Here is a 21,928-nt window from a genome sequence, read left to right as displayed (position 1 = left end):
ATAAATTATTTAGCTAAAGACATAATTATAATCTTTTAATTTTTACACTGATTGTATGTATTACACATAGTATCTCTTAGTTCTGGATCGAATTATGTAATTAATCAATAAACGCAGTACCTATACATGGCCACTAGATGGCAGTGTAACATTGAAAGAGCATGCGTTGTGCTCAGTATTTCAATCTACACTTTTGTCTCCAAGTGGCAGCGTCTCTCTCCTATCAGAGTTAGGGGCGTGGTACATTGTGTCCAATCATATCCATCTTTCATCTATAAAGAACTCGGGCTCGCGGCTTTCTAGCCATAGCTCCTGATAACCTTGTGGTAGGTGAGACGCTCAGTTTGACAGAATGGCCCGTACTAAGCAGACAGCCCGTAAATCCACCGGAGGGAAGGCTCCCAGGAAGCAGCTGGCCACCAAGGCTGCCAGGAAAAGCGCTCCCGCTACCGGTGGTGTCAAGAAACCTCACCGTTACCGCCCTGGCACGGTAGCTCTTCGGGAAATCCGTCGCTATCAGAAATCCACTGAGCTGCTGATCCGCAAACTGCCCTTCCAGCGCCTGGTCCGTGAGATCGCCCAGGACTTCAAAACCGACCTGCGCTTCCAGAGCTCTGCTGTCATGGCCTTGCAAGAGGCTAGCGAGGCTTACCTGGTTGGCCTCTTCGAGGATACCAACCTGTGTGCCATCCACGCCAAGAGAGTGACCATCATGCCCAAAGACATCCAGCTGGCTCGCAGGATTAGAGGAGAGCGCGCTTAATGCCATTCTCCTGACCAATCTCTTCATTTCTCCAACCAAAGGCTCTTTTCAGAGCCACTATGTCTTCAACCAAACGAGCTTGTCAATCCCTTCCTCCCGCACCCTTTATTATCCAGGACTATGTTCTTTATTTCTATTGGCTAATCTCCTGCACTTTACTAGCAAACAGGTCCTGCTGTGAGGCATAATAAAGTACATTAACAATAATACAAACACTTGGAAATAATTATACCTAAAAACAGAACCATTCATCCCATTTTCTATGATTTATATATGTATATTGCTTTTTTTTTTTTCTCCTTGGAGCTAGATAATCATTTTCTCTCTCTCCACCCACCCCAATTCCCAGTTTCAGTCAGAATCCTAACATTTTTGAGAGATTCGTAGCTGTTTAAATGTGCATCAGAAAATGTATAAATAATGAAAGCAGGAAAAAACGAAGAATCTTACCAAGTTTATAAGAACCTAAATCGCTTTTTATTTTTTTATTTTCAATGTCAATTTCAGTATTCTGCTTTCCAACTTCCTACGTTCATTTTGAAAACCACACGGGAAAATCTTTAAAAGATTTGTCGGCATATGCTTTAATAGATCCTTTGTTTCTTTTGTTTTTGAAGGTATGGCATACTTGTTACAATTTGATACTATGTTACTGTGTGCCATTCCAGCCACTGATAAGGTGAATGTGTATTTGATTTTGATTATCCTACCAGGAAAACATGTTTATTAGAAACCTAATTTTGTATATATTTTTTTAAATTTTTTTATTTATTTTATTTAAGTTTCAGTATTATACTTTCCAACGTTCCCTTGTTCGTTTTATACTTGTGGTAGGGGCATAAAAAGGCCCAGGCAAGAGTGTAAGGAGAGTATGACTGTGTAGCAATGTGTAAGAAGAGGAAAAGTCGGTTGAGGTGTGCGGGGAACGTAGCAGTAGACCTGTAAATAAAGAGGGCCTACCAAGTAATGAATAGAGAAAAGTATAAAAGGGAGAGGAGGGTGGGGTCAAGCAACACTAAGAAACGAACGGGACAGGTGGAGGTGAGTAGTGAGCTTAAATAGGGGACCATGCCCATCCCACAACTGCAGGCCAAGCCTTCACATTTGTGGTAGGGGCATAAAAAGGCAGAGGCAAGAGTGTAAGGAGAGCAATGTGTAAGAAGAGGAAAAGTTGGTTGAGGTGTGCCGGAACCGACGTAGCAGTAGGCCTGTAAATAAAGAGGTCCAAAAAGATACAGACTAGAATTTATTACAATCAACAACAGGAAGAGCATGACTTACATGGACATAGTATGAAAAATATGTCTAGGTTCTGTAGTGGTTGTGGTATGAACAGAGTATGTGTAGTTCGAGTGTGAGGAAGTGTAAGTACATAATAGTCTCCCAAATTAACTAGGTGAGACCTCCTGAGGCATTATTGTAGGTTGGTTATGGTAGTAGTGGTAAGTTCACGGGGTCTAAGAAGACCGTAGAAAGCCAGGTAAATGGGAGTTTACTTACATGGTCGGAGTGAAAACATCAGAAAGGTCCAGCATCTAAAATGGAGAACAGTTCGGTCTTCCTAGTGTATGCAGGGAACGGGAGCTGACATTTCCGAAAATCTGTCATGAGGTGAAGAATCAACCAGGAACCGAAGGAGGCAGGCGTGGCAGAATCTCCCCTGCGAGATGGAGTACCAGACCTGGCCGGAGTGTCGGGCAGTAACAAGTGTTCGCCACCTTCCGGTACTTGATCCATGCTAAAAGAAAGAAGCGAGAAATCAGAGCAAGAAAAAGGACCAGAGTAAGTGTAGGACCAGTGTGAGCTGGCCAGCTTGCTAGTGCCGCAAGGCGGCGAAACAATTAAAACTAAGTTGGTGACAGGTGAGGCCCTGCTAGATGCCAAGCGGCTTGAGAGACTCTATCTATGCGTTGACGCGAGGGGATTTCGTGGCCACTGAACGTTGTGGCGGGGTGTCAGCCTCTCGGTGACCAGTAAAGCATAAGACAGAATGGGAGTGACAGGGTAGGCCCTCTCTATGCCACATGCGAGGCAACTAACTATGATTTGGCCCGAGGGGCGTAGTACCTCCGAGTATGAGGATGGGTGTTGGCGTCGCGGGACCACTAACCTAAGGCTAAGAAAGCCAGGGGGAGATAACCTCTATTGGACACCTAAGACTCTGACAGCCAGCCACATCTAGACTAGGTGGGGGGCGAAGTGCGAGACAGGACGTACCTGGGGAAAACATGTAACAAAAACGTAGGGGAGGTATGAGGCAGCAACGTAAGGCAGACCGTACCTGGAGTGTGGAGTAAGCACGTCAGAAACCAGGTGGTCAGGCCGTACAGAGGGAACTAGGAAATAGAACGTGTATTGGGTTACTAAATTAATAGATCAGGGTGGTGCAGTAGACATTGCTTACCTAGATTTCAGTAAGGATTTTGACACTGTTGCACATAGAAGGCTTGTCCATAAACTGAAATCTTGAAGTTTGGATTCCAATATTGTTGAATGGGCAAGGCAGTGGCTGAGTGACAGGCAACAGAGGGTTGTAGTTAATGGAGTATATTCGAGCATGGGCTTGTCACCAGTTGGGTACCTCAGGGATCTGTACCTGGACCCATTCTCTTTAATATTTTTATTAGTGATATTGCAGAAGATATATCTTTTTGCTGACACTACTAAGATATGTAACAGGGTTAATGTTCCAGGAGGGATAAGCAAAATGGCAAATGGTATAGGTAAACTAGAAAAATGGTCAAAGTTGTGGCAACTGACATTGAATGTGGATAAGGGCAAGATAATGCATCTTGGACATAAGATTATTTCTGATGACTCAAAGGTAGGAAGACAATGCTATAGAGCAGCAGGGAGTGCTTGCAGAATGTTTGGTTGTATAGGGAGAGGTATTGGCAGTAGAAAGAGGGAACTGCCCATGCCATTGTACAGAACGGCGACAATAGCCTAGGAACCCTTAACAATAATAATAACGAAGGTGATTGCACAATATTTCAGGAGCTTGAAGACCAAAAGCAGCCGGTGGCACGGCCCCGTTGCTGACAAACCCCGTCAAAAAACGCCTCTTTTGGGGTATTAACAAACACCTGCCTCATAGACGTCTGAATGTTGTTGAGAGTGGTGTAGCGGTATACTCTCGAGGATGGGTTACTACTGCCTGTGGTCGCTCCTTCCATGTTGTGCCCAGCCCTAGAGGGATTAGAGCTGCTAGCCAGTGATTATAGCCGCTTGCAGAAGGGCAATCGTGGTATCACCCAAACACTATTCGAGACCTAGTGAAGGGCGAAAAAAACCCTGTTTATTTCAGGCAAGATACACAGTCTTTATGCACAGACCCCTAGCAACATGAAAACATAAGCCCGCCCAAGCGTCGCTGTCTCTCGGAGATAATGGTATCTCAAGACACAGGAAGCCGAACACACCAAAACCACAAAAATACACACTGTACAGTAACACAACCCTACATGCCATACAATAGCGCCTGGTCTCAGCTATGATCCCTGCAAATAGCGGAGCTATCGGATGTGCAGAGCCCGAGAAATCATCGTACAAAGTCTGGGCTTGAGACTCTGTACATACCCGAAAATAGCTCCACAGAATCACTTGATTTTGTCCGGTGGATTCAAACTTTGCATCTCAACCACGTGATGGCCAATCAGGAGAAAGGCCATGAACCAATTTGCACCAATTGGCACTCAGGGAGGGGAGGTGTTTCGCCGGCAAATGGGTAGAAAGGGCGCCATACCCACATGTGACCACTTGAATGCCTGCATAGTTTTCAGGTTCCCCTGCAGGGGAACGCCCTACCTGCTCCTGAAGGAGCCATAATCACTGTCCAGGGAGGATCCAGGAGCCTCATGCCTGGCCAGCTTCCCCGGCTAGTGATTATGGCTCCTTTAGGAGCAGGTAGGGCGATGCCCCACAGGGGAACGTGAAAGCCATGCGGGCAAGCAAGTGGGATCATGTGGATATAGCACTCAGTGACTGCGTTCATACTTCTTGAGTTTCGGAGGTGTGTCACTGGCCGCGCTGAAGAAAGCCTTAGCCGCAACAGGCTACAGTGGTGTCGCTGGGGGTGGGCATGCCCCCCCCCCTACATCATGCTGTGCCCCCCCTTGGGCCCCCTCAAATGCCAGCAACCTGCTGTCCATGTGTTTAAATTCGATTCCCTCGGGCTGTAACAGTGTGTGACAGCCCGAGGGTATGCAGGAGAGAGGAGCTGGAGCGGTGCTGGGGGCTGTCTGTGGCCGGAGGGAGCACTGACAGGCTCCCCGGCACAGGCCGCGCCCCAAATGAAGCCCCACTTCCCGAAAATAGGCCCCGCCCCTGCCGTTAAGCAGCAGCCCATGCTGCTGCTCTGCAAAGGCCAGAAGATGTCTGAGTGTCTGACCCCCAGCAACAGGTAGGCTTGATGTGCTCAGGTGTGTGTGTGTCTCTGCTAGTGAGGAAGCTTGTGTGTGTGTGTATGGACTCAGCAGTCTGTGTGTGTGTGTGTGTGTGGGCTCAGCAGTCTGTGTGTGTGTGTGTATGGACTCAGCAGTCTGTGTGTGTGCGTGTGTATATGGACTCAGCAGTCTGTGTGTGTGCGTGTGTGTGTGTGTATGGACTCAGCAGTCTCTGTGTGTGTGTGTGTGTATGGACTCAGCAGTCTGTGTGTGTATGGACTCATCAGTCTGTGTGTGTGTGTATGGACTCAGCAGTCTGTGTGTGTATGGACTCATCAGTCTGTGTGTGTGTGTGTGTGTGTATGGACTCAGCAGTCTGTGTGTGTGTGTGTATGGACTCAGCCGTCTGTGTGTGTGTGTGTGTGTGTCTGTGTATGGACTCAGCAGTCTGTGTGTGTGTGTGTGTGTGTGTATGGACTCAGCAGTCTGTGTGTGTGTGTATAGACTCAGCAGTCTGTGTGTGTGTGTGTGTGTGTATGGACTCAGCAGTCTGTGTGTGTGTGTGTATGGACTCAGCAGTCTGTGTGTGTGTGTGTGTGTGTGTGTGTGTGTGTGTGTGTATGGACTCAGCAGTCTGTGTATGGACTCATCAGTCTGTGTGTGTGTGTATGTGTGTATGGACTCAGCAGTCTGTGTATGGACTCATCAGTCTGTGTGTGTGTGTATGTGTATATGGACTCAGCAGTCTGTGTGTGTGCGTGTGTGTGTGTATATGGACTCAGCAGTCTGTGTGTGTGTGTGTGTGTGTGTGTATGGACTCAGCAGTCTGTGTGTGTGTGTGTGTATGGACTCAGCCGTCTGTGTGTGTGTGTGTGTGTGTGTGTGTGTGTATGGACTCAGCAGAATGTGTATGGACTCATCAGTCTGTGTGTGTGTGTATGTGTGTATGGACTCAGCAGTCTGTGTGTGTGTTTGGACTCAGCAGTCTGTGTGTGTGTGTGTGTGTGTGTGTGTTTGGACTCAGCAGCAGGGCCGCCATCAGGGCATGACAACCATAACGGTTGTCATGGGCCCGGCGGTCCTGGGGGGCCCGAGCCCCACATTCATTATGTGCACATATATATATCTAGCGATTTTCGCTATATATACGTGCACAGAGGGCGCCCTGCTACCTGTACATTGCAGAGGGGGGCAAAGCAGCACACTCTGTCCTCCTTTCCAGCTGCTCTCTGTCTAACTTTCCTGCGGCCGCCAGAGCGCACAGCACGCAGGCCTGTCTCGCGAGAGTTAGTCAGAGGGGAGCTGGAAAGGAAGACAGTGTGTGTTGCTGGGCCCCCTCTTCAATGTACCGCGGCTGGCACCCTCCACCATGCCACTGGACCAACAGGGAATGCGATCTCCCCCCTCCCTGGCATGGTAAGAACCAGGGAGGGGGGAATAAAATTGAAATATACACACACAAATAAAAAAAATACTACACACACACACATACTAGGTTCACTAAACACACTCTGCACTACACACACACTACATTCACTAAACACACTCTGCACTACACACACACACACACACTACATTCACTAAACATACTCTGCACTACACATACACTACATTCACTAAACACACTCTGCACTCACTACAAACACTACATTTACTAAACACACTGTGCACTACACACACACTACATTCACTAAACACACTTTGCGCTACACACTACATTCACTATACACATTTTGCTCTACACACACACACTACATTCACTATACACATTTTGCACTACACACACTACATTCACTAAACACATTCTGCACTACACATACTCACACTACATTCACTAAACACACTCTGCCCTACACACACACTACATTCACTAAACACACTTTGCACTACATTCACTAAGCACACTTTGCACTACACACACACACACTACATTCACTATACACACACATTTCACTCACTACACACTACATTTAATAAACACGCTCGGTACTACACACACACACACACTACATTCATTAAACACACTTTGCACTACACACAAACACACACACACTGCATTCACTATACACACGTTGCACTCACTAGTTGCATTTTACATTTACTAAACACACTTTGCACTCACTACAAACACACTACATTCACTATACACACTACATTCACTATACACACTACATCCACTACAAAAACACACACTCTGCATTCACTATACACACCTACATTCACTACACACACACTCTGCATCTAATGCATGCATACAAACATTACATACATTACACTAAATGTACAATCTGCATCCACTATACACACTGCATCCATGACACACATACTGCATCCACTATACACACTGCATCCATGACACAAATACCGCATCCACTACACACATTCTACATCCACTATACACACTGCATCCATGACACACATTCTACATCCACTATACACACACACTTCATCCTTGTGGGCGGACTTGGTGCTGGCCCCGGGGGCCCAGATCTTGATCTGTGTCAGGGGCCCTAAAATTTCTGATGGCAGTCCTACTCAGCAGTCTGTGTGTGTGTAAGGACTCAGCAGTCTGTGTGTGTGTGTTTGTGTGTGTGTGTATGGACTCAGCAGTCTGTGTGTGTGTATGAACTCAGCAGTCTGTATGTGTGTAAAGACTCAACAATCTGTGTGTGTGTGTGTGTGTGTGTGTTTATGGACTCAGCAGTCTCTGCCTGTGTATGGACTCAGCAGCCTGTGTGTCTGTGGGTGTATGGACTCAGCAGTCTGTGCGTGTGTATGGATTCAGCAGTCTGTGGGTGTATGGACTCAGCAGTCTGTGGGTGTATGGACTCAGCAGTCTGTGTATGTGTGTGTGTGTGTGTGGACTCAGCAGTCTGTGTGTGTGTATGGAATCAGCAGTATGTGTGTGTGTGTGTGTGTGTCTGTGTATGGACTCAGCAGTCTGTGTGTGTGTGTCTGTGTATGGACTCAGCAGTCTGTGTGTGTATATGGACTCAGCAGTCTGTGTCTGTACTCAGCAGTCTGTATGTCTGTGTGTGTGTGTATGGACTCAGCAGTCTGTATGTCTGTGTGTGTGTGTATGGACTCAGCAGTCTGTGTGTGTGTATGGAATCAGCAGTATGTGTGTGTGTGTGTGTGTCTGTGTATGGACTCAGCAGTCTGTGTGTGTGTGTGTCTGTGTATGGACTCAGCAGTCTGTGTGTGTATATGGACTCAGCAGTCTGTGTCTGTACTCAGCAGTCTGTATGTCTGTGTGTGTGTGTATGGACTCAGCAGTCTGTATGTCTGTATGTCTGTGTGTATGGACTCAGCAGTCTGTGTGTACGTGTATAAATCAGCCTGTGTGCATTCAGCAACGCCTGTGTGCATTCAGAAATCTGTGTGTGTGTGTGTGTGTGTATGTATTCACACCTCTGCCGGTAAGTCTTGCATGATGCCGACCTCTGTGTATTGATGGCTCCGCCGGCGACTCTACCAGCCACAGTCCGGCCGGTATTTGCCGTGGTGCTAACCTGGTGCGGCTGTACTAGGGTCAGAGTGCCCCTCGTGTCTCTTAGCCCCTGAGCCTCCTTGCCATTTATTTTGACAACTTGCCTATGCTCGGCATGGCTGTCCTCCACAGCTTGTACCGGGGCCATCTCATGAAGCACTGGCCAAATTTCCTGGGTTGCGCCTGGACCACCCCCGTAACGGTTTCCCTCTTCACAGTGGGCTCCGGCTCAGGGCTGGTTAGATGGGGGTCAGTTCCACTCCATCCGGATTTGCTGGGGGCAGTTGTTCCTGTAATGCCTGGGCTGTTTACAAGGGTAAACAGCGAGGGTTGGTGCGATGTGGCTCTACTGTGGTAGCCATGGGGTGCTGTGTGGAGGGCTGGGGGTTATAGGGTTGAGGTAGTGGGGTGTGGGGCCGAGGGAGGCAGTGACAGTATGTGGAGGGTGTAGTGTGACAGTGTGTGTGAGGGGGTAGTGTGACAACTTGGGGCAGTGCCATTGTGGGGGAGGGAGTAGTCTGATAGTGTGGGGCAATGACAGTGTGAGGCAGTGTGACAGTGTGGGACAATGACATTGTAGGAGTGGGGCAGTGACATTGTGGTGTAGGGGACAGTGTGTGTTGGGAGTGGCAGTGTGACAGCTTGCGGCAGTGACATTGTGGTGGAGGGGGCAGCGTGACAGTGTATGTTGGGAGTTGGCAGTGCGACAGCTTGGGGCCTGTGACATTGTGGTGGAGGGGACAGTGTGTGTTTGGAGGCGGCAGTGTGACAGCTTGGGTAAGTGACATTGTGGGGGAGGGAGTAGTCTAACAGTGTGGGGCAGTGGGACAGTGACACTGTGGGCAATGGGACAGTGACAATGTGATGGAGGGGGCAGTGTGACAACTTGGGGCAGTTATATTGTGGGAGAGGGAGTAGTCTGACAGTGTGGGACAGTGACAGTGTGGACAATGGGACAGTGACATTGTGAAGGAGCAGCAGAGCCACTTGATGAGGGTGCAGAGACATGCGACTAGAAAGCGGGGCTACATCGCGAGTAGTTGGCAAGCCGTGAATGCGGCAGCAAATCACTAGATGGAACATTTCTGTCTCAATTTGACTTCCATTATGTCATGCACATCGGGCAACTGCCCTGAATCAGCCATGCGGAAGTCAATTCCGCTATTGCACAATATTTTTTTCATAACTCCATGGGAGCTGAATTGTACCCTTGGGGGTAAGCTTACCTTGGGTTGGAAAATCCATGCCAACCAATAGGAGAAGGAGCTGCCATTCAAACTTGTTTGCGCCATTTATCACGATTGGTCGGCGAGCCCTCAAGGGCTTAGCTTGTAACTCCTCCCCTCTGTGAGTGCTGATTGGTTGCTGCATGGTTTAGGCGTGTAGTTTGACTCTACAGGCCTAAACCAAGTGGAACTATTTGTGAGAATGTACAGAGTGTTAAGCCCAGACTTTATATGATGATTTCTCTGGCTCTGTACATCCGATCGCCCCGCTATTTGCAGGGATTATAGCTGGGACCAGGAGCTATTTGGTGATGTATGGCATGGGGTTGTGTTACTGTATTGGGTGAGTTTTGGGTTTTTTGTGTGTTCGGCTTCCTGTGTCCGGGAGATACCATTATCTCCCAGACACAGCGATGCCTGTGCATAAATACTTTGTATCTTTCCTACAATAAACAGTTCTTGTTTACCCTTCCCTAAGTCTCGACTAGTGTTTGGGTGATACCACGCTTGCCTTCCTGCAAAATACTATAATCACTGGTTTGCAGCTATAATCACTCTAGGACTGGGCACAACTAGGAAGGGGCGACCACAGGCGGTAGTAACCCATTCTCGAGAGTGTATACCGCCACATCACCCTCCGCTAAAGGGAACATTGAAAAGCTCCTGTAGGATCTACAAGCGGTTAGGAAAGCAGACCTAGCAGAAAGCAAACTGAAATAGGCAGCCTGAATCGACTCATTAGCGACGTTAAATACCGAGAGGAGGAACGAGAGGGACTACTGACTGTGACCCATACACAAACGATAAGATCTCCCAACAGGTCCAGAGGCTTAACCGCACAGTACCATCACTGGAAGCACAACATCGACATAAAAATATCTGGTCCTGAGGGGCACAAGAAACAGTGGGCCCAGATGCCCACTCCACTGTTGATATGGAGGACTTTCATATTAAAATATTTGATGATGGGGGCAGGGCCAGGCCGCCAAGCGAGATGGTCGCATGTCAGACCAGCTCCCGAAATTTACAACGGAAGAACAAGCAATCAGTTTATTTTGGCATAAAAAGTTGACAAAAATCAGTGAAACACATCGGGTGGAGAGTACCGGACCCAGGGTGAGGCTGGCCCGACCGGTTTCAGTCCCCTGGGGGATGAATCCTCACTGGCATCAACGAGGCCTACTCCGGCGGTGAGTGGGGCAGACGGTCGCTGCCCCGCTATCCTGCTCATCGGTGCTCAGACAGGAGCCAGACCCGTGGAGCTGTGGCCCCGTTCCCCCCCCCCATGGACCGGGGGGGTGATCCCGGTCCCCACCCCCGCATGCCCCGACCATCCCGGGAGCAGCAGCAGGGCCGCCTGGATCCAGCACCAAAGCGCAGCGTGCAAGATGGCGGAGACCAAGGATGCTGGCACCAAAACCGGCAGTGAGGCTCAGAAGCGACCCACACCGCTCCCCCTGCACAGAATAAACTTGCGGGCAGCACCGGCTAGAAGCGGCACCTTCACAAGAGACCACAGAGCGCAGAGTCCACCTTTAAAATGGCGGAGACTGCATGCCCAGCTATCCATGCCCGAGGGCTGACTGAGGCACCCTCCCTTCTGACTTCTCAAGGACGGACTGCCGAAGGACGCCAAGCAGGAACAGGCGAGCACATCCTCATACCCCACTAGCCTCACTACAGAGGGACAACAACTTAACCTTACCTTCCACACTGCATGCGGGCCAACGAACGCGGATTAACCACCTACAGCCACCATACTGTACACGATGATCGGCACGGCAACAGGGACTCTTTTCCCGCCTAAGACAGACACTCGTCTGGATCGCCCATACAGGGACTGCCACCATACGAACATGACACACATCGGGACTATAACTACCATAGCAGTCCTTATATCCCCTTTTATTTAAATGCTTCGAGATATATTTAGGGGGGTCCCTTGGCAGGCGACCACTGACTGCCCATCAAAAGTGTACTCACAAGGGTAATTCCATCTCCTGAAAGAGTAACTATGCGGCTGTTAATATACATATATTTGTGTGTACCTAACATTAATGCAGAGCACTGTATATCACCTAGCCTAACATACCCTCATTTTGTTATAGCTATCCTTGACTACAATACAATTGGTAGTCAGTGGTCTTTATTATATAATATGTCTGTCTAGCATGTAACCTAACGTTTAATAATTAACCTGTCCCAACCGAGTACAGCCTTGCATGTAAGCTACTATACGTTGACAGTATTAAGTCGAGAAGACAACCGTATTAAAGCGAGAGATAACCGTATTAAAGCGAGAGATAACCGTATTAAGGCGAGAGATAACAGTATTAAAGCGAGAGATAACAATATTAAAGCGAGAGGAAACAGTATCAATGCGAGAGATTACAGTATTAAAGCAAGAGATAACAGTATTTAGCCACAGCATGTTACTATATATATATAAAATGAGGTTGATAATCATAGGAGACTTTGTCAATATGTTATGACGACCCCATCCTGTACAACTCTTGAACGTCTCCCTCTCTTTTTTCTGTACCCCCATAATCACATGCCTCAACAAAAATAAAGAATTTAAAAAATAAATAAAATATTTGATGATTTGCCATTCTCCGTCCTGATGGAGTGGCGAAGATGCAGGTACTCTGGTGGTGGGTGCCTCAAGGAGATTCTGTGTCAACACTGTCGGCTGGAGAGTCACTTGCACCCTTCAATTGACGCCTCTACGACTATCGAGGGTGAATGTAGATCCACCCAAAGCCGTAATCAGTCTGAGACGAGGTGGTGAGGAGAAGAGCCAAGACCCTCTATAAACCACCCGGCCTGGCATATGGGTTGCATTGGGGCTGTTTGTTTTCCCAGACACACTGTCTATTTGACACAACCTGCTTTTATTTTTGGTTTTACAGTAATGCATTTTTTTCTTTTGTACTTACCTTGTGAAAGTTAATGTTGTACTTTTCCTGTGAGAGGGAGGGTATTTAAATAGCTGGGAATGATGGCCTGTGGGCGAGGGAACCTGTGTGTAAGCCAGGTGTGGGAAAGGTGGCCTGTAGTGACCCTAATTGAGACTACCCCTCCTCTACCATTTTGCACCAGTGGGCTTACCTAGAGGACAGAAGGCTGTTTTAAAGGAAATCTAGGCTGCCCATGGGTTGGGTCTGTGGACCGTGAATAGTCCAGCCCCACAATGAGGTCTCAGTGAAAACCATTTTTAGAAAAAGTCGCTTGGCTTTGAGAATATTATCTCGAGTGGTATATAAAATCCCTTGCCGTGTGAATGTGTGCATGCATGTCCTGATGTGTGGATGGAGGCAGTTAGCTGACCCACTGTGCAAGGGAGAAGAAAATAGGGAGGAGGCCCAGGCTTTGATGATTGACCCTCAACCTCATGTTGATTAGATTTGCCTCATTTCTAGTGATATGAAAGTATACAAATTTAAGCCTACTAGAATTTACAAAATATGGGAAAGCTATGACTTTATGTGTCTTACTTGAATGATACCACATCAAGAATAAATATATATTTATTTATTTTTTTTTAAAGGGGGAGGGGAGAGGGTTTTTGGTTCATCTATATTTTTAGTGTTTAGAAATATGGAAAACAAAATAAACAACGTAGTACAATTAAAGCAGAACAGTAATACATTTCCAAAAGGTTTGTACATGTGAAGGAGAGCACATCCCAAAATACAGCATGAAATCTTACAATACTACTTACTTAGACCTATCTTGGCAATACGGAATTTAGTTACACCGTATGGCATACTGGCTTATTTTGAAGCAGGAGAGGACCCCCACATGGCCATATGGTGTGACTAAATCCCACCTAGGAGAAATCTGACTGGCTTTGGAGTTGAGATTTTTTTTTTTGTGGCATGATTGGAAGTCACTTGAAATTGGAATTTGCCGCCCTCTTTTGCATTACCAGTAGAAAGAGAGGCATGCTCATTCACTAAAACCTGAATTATAAAATTGAGGCAAAAAAAACCCAAAAGATCTCAAGTTTAATTGAATCTACCGATGTGTGAAAATCGGGATGGATTGGAGTCTTTACTTCCTTCCACCTTATAATGATATGCAGCACTTTCCTATTGTTCACAATAGTGACTTAACTATTAATCCGCTTTTGATCGATTTCTTGTGTTTCACTAAAGACTCCCCAGTGTATAACAAGTAGTAATAGCAATGGTTAGAAAGGGAAAGTCCGCTAGGTGTGTTTTAATGGAAATTTGAAAAGCATCACTTAGTTCGTTAGCCGAATTACAGAGACTGTAAAAAAGAGGTATTAGACCCTTAAATACTAAATTCCCTTTGACGTGTCACTGTAGTGAATAACCGTATAAGAATGTAGCAAGACAGTGATCACCTCCATACAGTCATATATCAGTGTGAGCTCTTTCTGGGGATTGTGGGTGGCTCTTAAAAGAGCCTTTGTGTAAGTTTGGGAGCTGAGGGACAGTGGAGTTACTTGCTCTTGGCTGGCTTGTGGCTGTCGGTTTTCTTGGGCAGTAAAACAGCCTGGATATTGGGCAATACCCCACCCTGGGCTATGGTGACCCCTCCGAGCAGTTTGTTGAGCTCCTCGTCGTTGCGCACAGCGAGCTGCAGATGGCGGGGGATGATGCGGGTCTTCTTGTTGTCTCGGGCTGCATTCCCAGCCAGTTCCAGGATCTCGGCGGTCAGATACTCCAGCACTGCAGCCAGATAGACCGGAGCTCCGGCTCCAACCCGCTCGGCATAATTGCCCTTTCTGAGCAGCCTGTGGACACGGCCGACTGGGAACTGCAGACCTGCTCTGGATGATCGGGTCTTGGCTTTAGCCCTGACTTTGCCGCCCTGTTTGCCTCTTCCTGACATTTTCAAAACGAAATCGAATTATCGTCTAGACCTTGGCGCCCCCTGCACGGCTATTTATACCATCTCAGATACCGCGAGCTCTAATCTAATTGGTTGCATTTTAAAGCCACCAATCAGCGTCCGACTCAGAAAGTAACCAATCGCTGTAGGTTACCGCGTTCCATGCTCAATGCTCTTACTGAACGAACCAATAGAAAATGCACACAGGTCAGGCTTTACTGCCAGGGCTTCTATATATAGAGCAGCTGGGGAACGTGTTCCTTATTCTGTTGGAAATTTCGTAAGATTTCTCTGATCATCATGCCTGAACCAGCCAAGTCCGCTCCCGCACCCAAGAAGGGCTCTAAAAAAGCCGTGACCAAGACCCAGAAGAAGGATGGGAAGAAGCGCAGAAAGAGCAGGAAGGAGAGCTATGCCATCTACGTGTACAAGGTGCTGAAACAGGTCCACCCCGACACCGGTATCTCCTCCAAGGCCATGGGGATCATGAACTCCTTTGTCAATGATATCTTCGAGCGCATCGCAGGGGAAGCCTCCCGTCTGGCTCACTATAACAAGCGCTCCACCATCACCTCCCGGGAGATCCAGACCGCTGTACGGCTCTTACTGCCCGGAGAGCTGGCCAAACACGCCGTGTCTGAGGGCACCAAGGCAGTGACCAAGTACACCAGCGCCAAGTAAAGACCCGTCACCCAAACTCTAATAACACAAAGGCTCTTCTAAGAGCCACCCACACAATCCACGAGAGAGCTGTGACTATATTACGAGAGTATTCTCTATGTGCGAAATGTAAAAAGTAATCGATTGTCGCGTTACACTATTTCAATTTTGAAATCTTCTTCAAGCTAAAATAAATTGTAAAACACTCTCAATGGCAGAACCTATAGTGTAACATTTATTCTGCTGGTTATAAAGTATACTAAAAGATACAACAGCCTAAAACTATTATAATGTATCAATCTAGCTTACACATGAAACGTGTTTCCATTCACACTCCTCTCTCACAAATTATACAATGCTGCCATCTCGTGTATACAGATTGCAATGGTTACTTTTTGTTTAATACATATCATGGATCAAACCAGCAATATCAATCTCAATGAATACTTTATAAATTAAAATTAGGAGTTTGGTGGGTCTGTTTCCCTCTTATAATGTATTTATTACCAAATTTATACATTCAGCGTTCTCTGCATGGCGTTTTTAAAGCGGGAAAGTCGGTTACAAAATGGCGAAGTTTAAATCCTGCACGATATAGTCCCCCTGCTGGCTCTGTCACAGCAGCTTTTTGTTCTTCCACTTTCCTCTCCCGCCATTTCCTGGCCACATACTGATTGCAGTTTCATTAAGCAGTATTTTGTGATGATAAAATGCATATAGTTTAACCCTTTCATACTCAGGTGGAAACGACTGCCATATAATTTGTATGGACTGTGATGCTTAGAGAATTCTAATGATTCCTCAAACTATAATTATCACAGTATAGAATGTCTAGTTTTAGGTCTGTTTCGAGGTGTATAAAGTCAGTATGCAGCATGTTTTCCATATAAAAAGCGGGAATGGCTGCTTCGATCACAGTAGCTTTTCTCTCCGGCCGTTTTAGATCACATACTGACTGCAGTTTAGTGCAGAGAGGATTCTAGTCTTACTAACAAGGAAGACTTTAACCCTCTCAGCCTCCAATGCCCTTATTTCATGTTTTATGAGAGCGTTGCATTCAAACAGAAAACGAAGCAGGATATTCGGGGAAACATAAGGCAACATTATATGGATAGGAAACACATTGGAGTTTGTGTTACCGGAAGGCTACTCTGTAATTTCTCGTTCTCCAATATGTTGTAGGGAGCATTGAGACAGCCGAGCCATCCTGGTGGAATTATAGCCTTATGAGGGAAGGAGTGGGCGGCTCTGAAAAGAGCCTTTGGTTTGAATGAATTATCGAACATCAGCCGAAACGTTTAACCTCCGAAACCGTAGAGAGTGCGGCCCTGGCGTTTCAGCGCGTACACCACGTCCATGGCGGTGACCGTCTTCCTCTTGGCGTGCTCGGTGTATGTGACGGCATCGCGGATAACGTTCTCCAGGAAGACTTTCAGCACTCCTCGAGTCTCCTCGTAAATGAGGCCGGAGATTCGCTTGACACCTCCTCTGCGAGCCAAACGGCGGATAGCCGGTTTAGTGATCCCCTGGATGTTATCACGGAGCACCTTCCTGTGCCGCTTGGCACCACCTTTACCGAGCCCTTTCCCTCCTTTACCGCGACCAGACATTCTGAGCTGAGACAAGTGGAACAATGAATGCTCCCAACACGGCTGCCTTCTCTTATATGTCTCTTGAGACGACCGAGTGGGGAACTGATAGACAAATCAAACCGTCACTGGGCGGCTCTTGTCGTTGATTGGCTGATGCAGGAGGTTGTGCTTTGCGGTGATTTGCTGAATAGTCATTTTTGAACTAGAGAAAAAAAAACGCCAGCGGGAAAGGTTTCTACCGTATTCGAATTTGCAGCTCCGGCAAGTATTCAGTGCAGACTGCATTTACTGATAAAATGTTTCATTTTCCTTCCCTTTGCTTCATACATAATAGACAAATCCTGTAATAGCACGGAATGCAGGTAAAGAGATTAAAAGTAAATATGTCTCGATAAATTATTTAGCTAAAGACATAATTATAATCTTTTAATTTTTACACTGATTGTATGTATTACACATAGTATCTCTTAGTTCTGGATCGAATTATGTAATTAATCAATTAACGCAGTACCTATACATGGCCACTAGATGGCAGTGTAACATTGAAAGAGCATGCGTTGTGCTCAGTATTTCAATCTACACTTTTGTCTCCAAGTGGCAGCGTCTCTCTCCTATCAGAGTTAGGGGCGTGGTACATTGTGTCCAATCATATCCATCTTTCATCTATAAAGAACTCGGGCTCGCGGCTTTCTAGCCATAGCTCCTGATAACTTTGTGGTAGGTGAGACGCTCAGTTTGACAGAATGGCCCGTACTAAGCAGACAGCCCGTAAATCCACCGGAGGGAAGGCTCCCAGGAAGCAGCTGGCCACCAAGGCTGCCAGGAAAAGCGCTCCCGCTACCGGTGGTGTCAAGAAACCTCACCGTTACCGCCCTGGCACGGTAGCTCTTCGGGAAATCCGTCGCTATCAGAAATCCACTGAGCTGCTGATCCGCAAACTGCCCTTCCAGCGCCTGGTCCGTGAGATCGCCCAGGACTTCAAAACCGACCTGCGCTTCCAGAGCTCTGCTGTCATGGCCTTGCACGGCTATTTATACCATCTCAGATACCGCGAGCTCTAATCTAATTGGTTGCATTTTAAAGCCACCAATCAGCGTCCGACTCAGAAAGTAACCAATCGCTGTAGGTTACCGCGTTCCATGCTCAATGCTCTTACTGAACGAACCAATAGAAAATGCACACAGGTCAGGCTTTACTGCCAGGGCTTCTATATATAGAGCAGCTGGGGAACGTGTTCCTTATTCTGTTGGAAATTTCGTAAGATTTCTCTGATCATCATGCCTGAACCAGCCAAGTCCGCTCCCGCACCCAAGAAGGGCTCTAAAAAAGCCGTGACCAAGACCCAGAAGAAGGATGGGAAGAAGCGCAGAAAGAGCAGGAAGGAGAGCTATGCCATCTACGTGTACAAGGTGCTGAAACAGGTCCACCCCGACACCGGTATCTCCTCCAAGGCCATGGGGATCATGAACTCCTTTGTCAATGATATCTTCGAGCGCATCGCAGGGGAAGCCTCCCGTCTGGCTCACTATAACAAGCGCTCCACCATCACCTCCCGGGAGATCCAGACCGCTGTACGGCTCTTACTGCCCGGAGAGCTGGCCAAACACGCCGTGTCTGAGGGCACCAAGGCAGTGACCAAGTACACCAGCGCCAAGTAAAGACCCGTCACCCAAACTCTAATAACACAAAGGCTCTTCTAAGAGCCACCCACACAATCCACGAGAGAGCTGTGACTATATTACGAGAGTATTCTCTATGTGCGAAATGTAAAAAGTAATCGATTGTCGCGTTACACTATTTCAATTTTGAAATCTTCTTCAAGCTAAAATAAATTGTAAAACACTCTCAATGGCAGAACCTATAGTGTAACATTTATTCTGCTGGTTATAAAGTATACTAAAAGATACAACAGCCTAAAACTATTATAATGTATCAATCTAGCTTACACATGAAACGTGTTTCCATTCACACTCCTCTCTCACAAATTATACAATGCTGCCATCTCGTGTATACAGATTGCAATGGTTACTTTTTGTTTAATACATATCATGGATCAAACCAGCAATATCAATCTCAATGAATACTTTATAAATTAAAATTAGGAGTTTGGTGGGTCTGTTTCCCTCTTATAATGTATTTATTACCAAATTTATACATTCAGCGTTCTCTGCATGGCGTTTTTAAAGCGGGAAAGTCGGTTACAAAATGGCGAAGTTTAAATCCTGCACGATATAGTCCCCCTGCTGGCTCTGTCACAGCAGCTTTTTGTTCTTCCACTTTCCTCTCCCGCCATTTCCTGGCCACATACTGATTGCAGTTTCATTAAGCAGTATTTTGTGATGATAAAATGCATATAGTTTAACCCTTTCATACTCAGGTGGAAACGACTGCCATATAATTTGTATGGACTGTGATGCTTAGAGAATTCTAATGATTCCTCAAACTATAATTATCACAGTATAGAATGTCTAGTTTTAGGTCTGTTTCGAGGTGTATAAAGTCAGTATGCAGCATGTTTTCCATATAAAAAGCGGGAATGGCTGCTTCGATCACAGTAGCTTTTCTCTCCGGCCGTTTTAGATCACATACTGACTGCAGTTTAGTGCAGAGAGGATTCTAGTCTTACTAACAAGGAAGACTTTAACCCTCTCAGCCTCCAATGCCCTTATTTCATGTTTTATGAGAGCGTTGCATTCAAACAGAAAACGAAGCAGGATATTCGGGGAAACATAAGGCAACATTATATGGATAGGAAACACATTGGAGTTTGTGTTACCGGAAGGCTACTCTGTAATTTCTCGTTCTCCAATATGTTGTAGGGAGCATTGAGACAGCCGAGCCATCCTGGTGGAATTATAGCCTTATGAGGGAAGGAGTGGGCGGCTCTGAAAAGAGCCTTTGGTTTGAATGAATTATCGAACATCAGCCGAAACGTTTAACCTCCGAAACCGTAGAGAGTGCGGCCCTGGCGTTTCAGCGCGTACACCACGTCCATGGCGGTGACCGTCTTCCTCTTGGCGTGCTCGGTGTATGTGACGGCATCGCGGATAACGTTCTCCAGGAAGACTTTCAGCACTCCTCGAGTCTCCTCGTAAATGAGGCCGGAGATTCGCTTGACACCTCCTCTGCGAGCCAAACGGCGGATAGCCGGTTTAGTGATCCCCTGGATGTTATCACGGAGCACCTTCCTGTGCCGCTTGGCACCACCTTTACCGAGCCCTTTCCCTCCTTTACCGCGACCAGACATTCTGAGCTGAGACAAGTGGAACAATGAATGCTCCCAACACGGCTGCCTTCTCTTATATGTCTCTTGAGACGACCGAGTGGGGAACTGATAGACAAATCAAACCGTCACTGGGCGGCTCTTGTCGTTGATTGGCTGATGCAGGAGGTTGTGCTTTGCGGTGATTTGCTGAATAGTCATTTTTGAACTAGAGAAAAAAAAACGCCAGCGGGAAAGGTTTCTACCGTATTCGAATTTGCAGCTCCGGCAAGTATTCAGTGCAGACTGCATTTACTGATAAAATGTTTCATTTTCCTTCCCTTTGCTTCATACATAATAGACAAATCCTGTAATAGCACGGAATGCAGGTAAAGAGATTAAAAGTAAATATGTCTCGATAAATTATTTAGCTAAAGACATAATTATAATCTTTTAATTTTTACACTGATTGTATGTATTACACATAGTATCTCTTAGTTCTGGATCGAATTATGTAATTAATCAATTAACGCAGTACCTATACATGGCCACTAGATGGCAGTGTAACATTGAAAGAGCATGCGTTGTGCTCAGTATTTCAATCTACACTTTTGTCTCCAAGTGGCAGCGTCTCTCTCCTATCAGAGTTAGGGGCGTGGTACATTGTGTCCAATCATATCCATCTTTCATCTATAAAGAACTCGGGCTCGCGGCTTTCTAGCCATAGCTCCTGATAACTTTGTGGTAGGTGAGACGCTCAGTTTGACAGAATGGCCCGTACTAAGCAGACAGCCCGTAAATCCACCGGAGGGAAGGCTCCCAGGAAGCAGCTGGCCACCAAGGCTGCCAGGAAAAGCGCTCCCGCTACCGGTGGTGTCAAGAAACCTCACCGTTACCGCCCTGGCACGGTAGCTCTTCGGGAAATCCGTCGCTATCAGAAATCCACTGAGCTGCTGATCCGCAAACTGCCCTTCCAGCGCCTGGTCCGTGAGATCGCCCAGGACTTCAAAACCGACCTGCGCTTCCAGAGCTCTGCTGTCATGGCCTTGCAAGAGGCTAGCGAGGCTTACCTGGTTGGCCTCTTCGAGGATACCAACCTGTGTGCCATCCACGCCAAGAGAGTGACCATCATGCCCAAAGACATCCAGCTGGCTCGCAGGATTAGAGGAGAGCGCGCTTAATGCCATTCTCCTGACCAATCTCTTCATTTCTCCAACCAAAGGCTCTTTTCAGAGCCACTATGTCTTCAACCAAACGAGCTTGTCAATCCCTTCCTCCCGCACCCTTTATTATCCAGGACTATGTTCTTTATTTCTATTGGCTAATCTCCTGCACTTTACTAGCAAACAGGTCCTGCTGTGAGGCATAATAAAGTACATTAACAATAATACAAGCACTTGGAAATAATTATACCTAAAAACAGAACCATTCATCCCATTTTCTATGATTTATATATGTATATTGCTTTTTTTTTTTCTCCTTGGAGCTAGATAATCATTTTCTCTCTCTCCACCCACCCCAATTCCCAGTTTCAGTCAGAATCCTAACATTTTTGAGAGATTCGTAGCTGTTTAAATGTGCATCAGAAAATGTATAAATAATGAAAGCAGGAAAAAACGAAGAATCTTACCAAGTTTATAAGAACCTAAATCGCTTTTTATTTTTTTATTTTCAATGTCAATTTCAGTATTCTGCTTTCCAACTTCCTACGTTCATTTTGAAAACCACACGGGAAAATCTTTAAAAG

At 46.6% G+C, this 21,928-nt stretch overlaps 6 protein-coding genes across 6 annotated transcripts; 3 read left to right on the top strand and 3 right to left on the bottom strand.

Moving 5' to 3' along the window:
• The first annotated feature begins 352 nt into the window (after nt 1-352).
• On the top strand, nt 353-21,362 carry LOC134566069 (uncharacterized). Its single transcript, XM_063425779.1, has 6 exons — nt 353-755; nt 1,381-1,442; nt 15,172-15,404; nt 17,722-17,989; nt 18,401-18,610; nt 20,943-21,362. Exons 1-6 carry the CDS (start codon nt 353-355, stop codon nt 21,360-21,362), a joined length of 1,596 nt encoding a protein of 531 aa, XP_063281849.1.
• Nucleotides 14,335-14,727, bottom strand: LOC134614309 (histone H2A type 2-B). Its single transcript, XM_063457959.1, has one exon. The coding sequence runs from the start codon at nt 14,725-14,727 to the stop codon at nt 14,335-14,337; it is 393 nt and encodes a 130-aa protein (XP_063314029.1).
• LOC134614310 (histone H2B 1.1) lies at nt 15,028-15,408 on the top strand. The gene has a single exon (XM_063457960.1). The coding sequence runs from the start codon at nt 15,028-15,030 to the stop codon at nt 15,406-15,408; it is 381 nt and encodes a 126-aa protein (XP_063314030.1).
• On the bottom strand, nt 16,686-16,997 carry LOC134614312 (histone H4). The gene has a single exon (XM_063457962.1). It carries the CDS (start codon nt 16,995-16,997, stop codon nt 16,686-16,688), a length of 312 nt encoding a protein of 103 aa, XP_063314032.1.
• Nucleotides 18,230-18,637, top strand: LOC134614313 (histone H2B 1.1). Its single transcript, XM_063457963.1, has one exon. It carries the CDS (start codon nt 18,257-18,259, stop codon nt 18,635-18,637), a length of 381 nt encoding a protein of 126 aa, XP_063314033.1. The 5' UTR covers nt 18,230-18,256.
• On the bottom strand, nt 19,915-20,226 carry LOC134614311 (histone H4). The gene has a single exon (XM_063457961.1). It carries the CDS (start codon nt 20,224-20,226, stop codon nt 19,915-19,917), a length of 312 nt encoding a protein of 103 aa, XP_063314031.1.
• Nucleotides 21,363-21,928: the final 566 nt, after the last annotated feature.

This window comes from Pelobates fuscus, chromosome 6 (genome assembly GCF_036172605.1).
Source record: "Pelobates fuscus isolate aPelFus1 chromosome 6, aPelFus1.pri, whole genome shotgun sequence".
Taxonomy (NCBI): Eukaryota; Metazoa; Chordata; class Amphibia; order Anura; family Pelobatidae; genus Pelobates; species Pelobates fuscus.
This window is presented reverse-complemented; position numbering and strand designations above follow the sequence as displayed.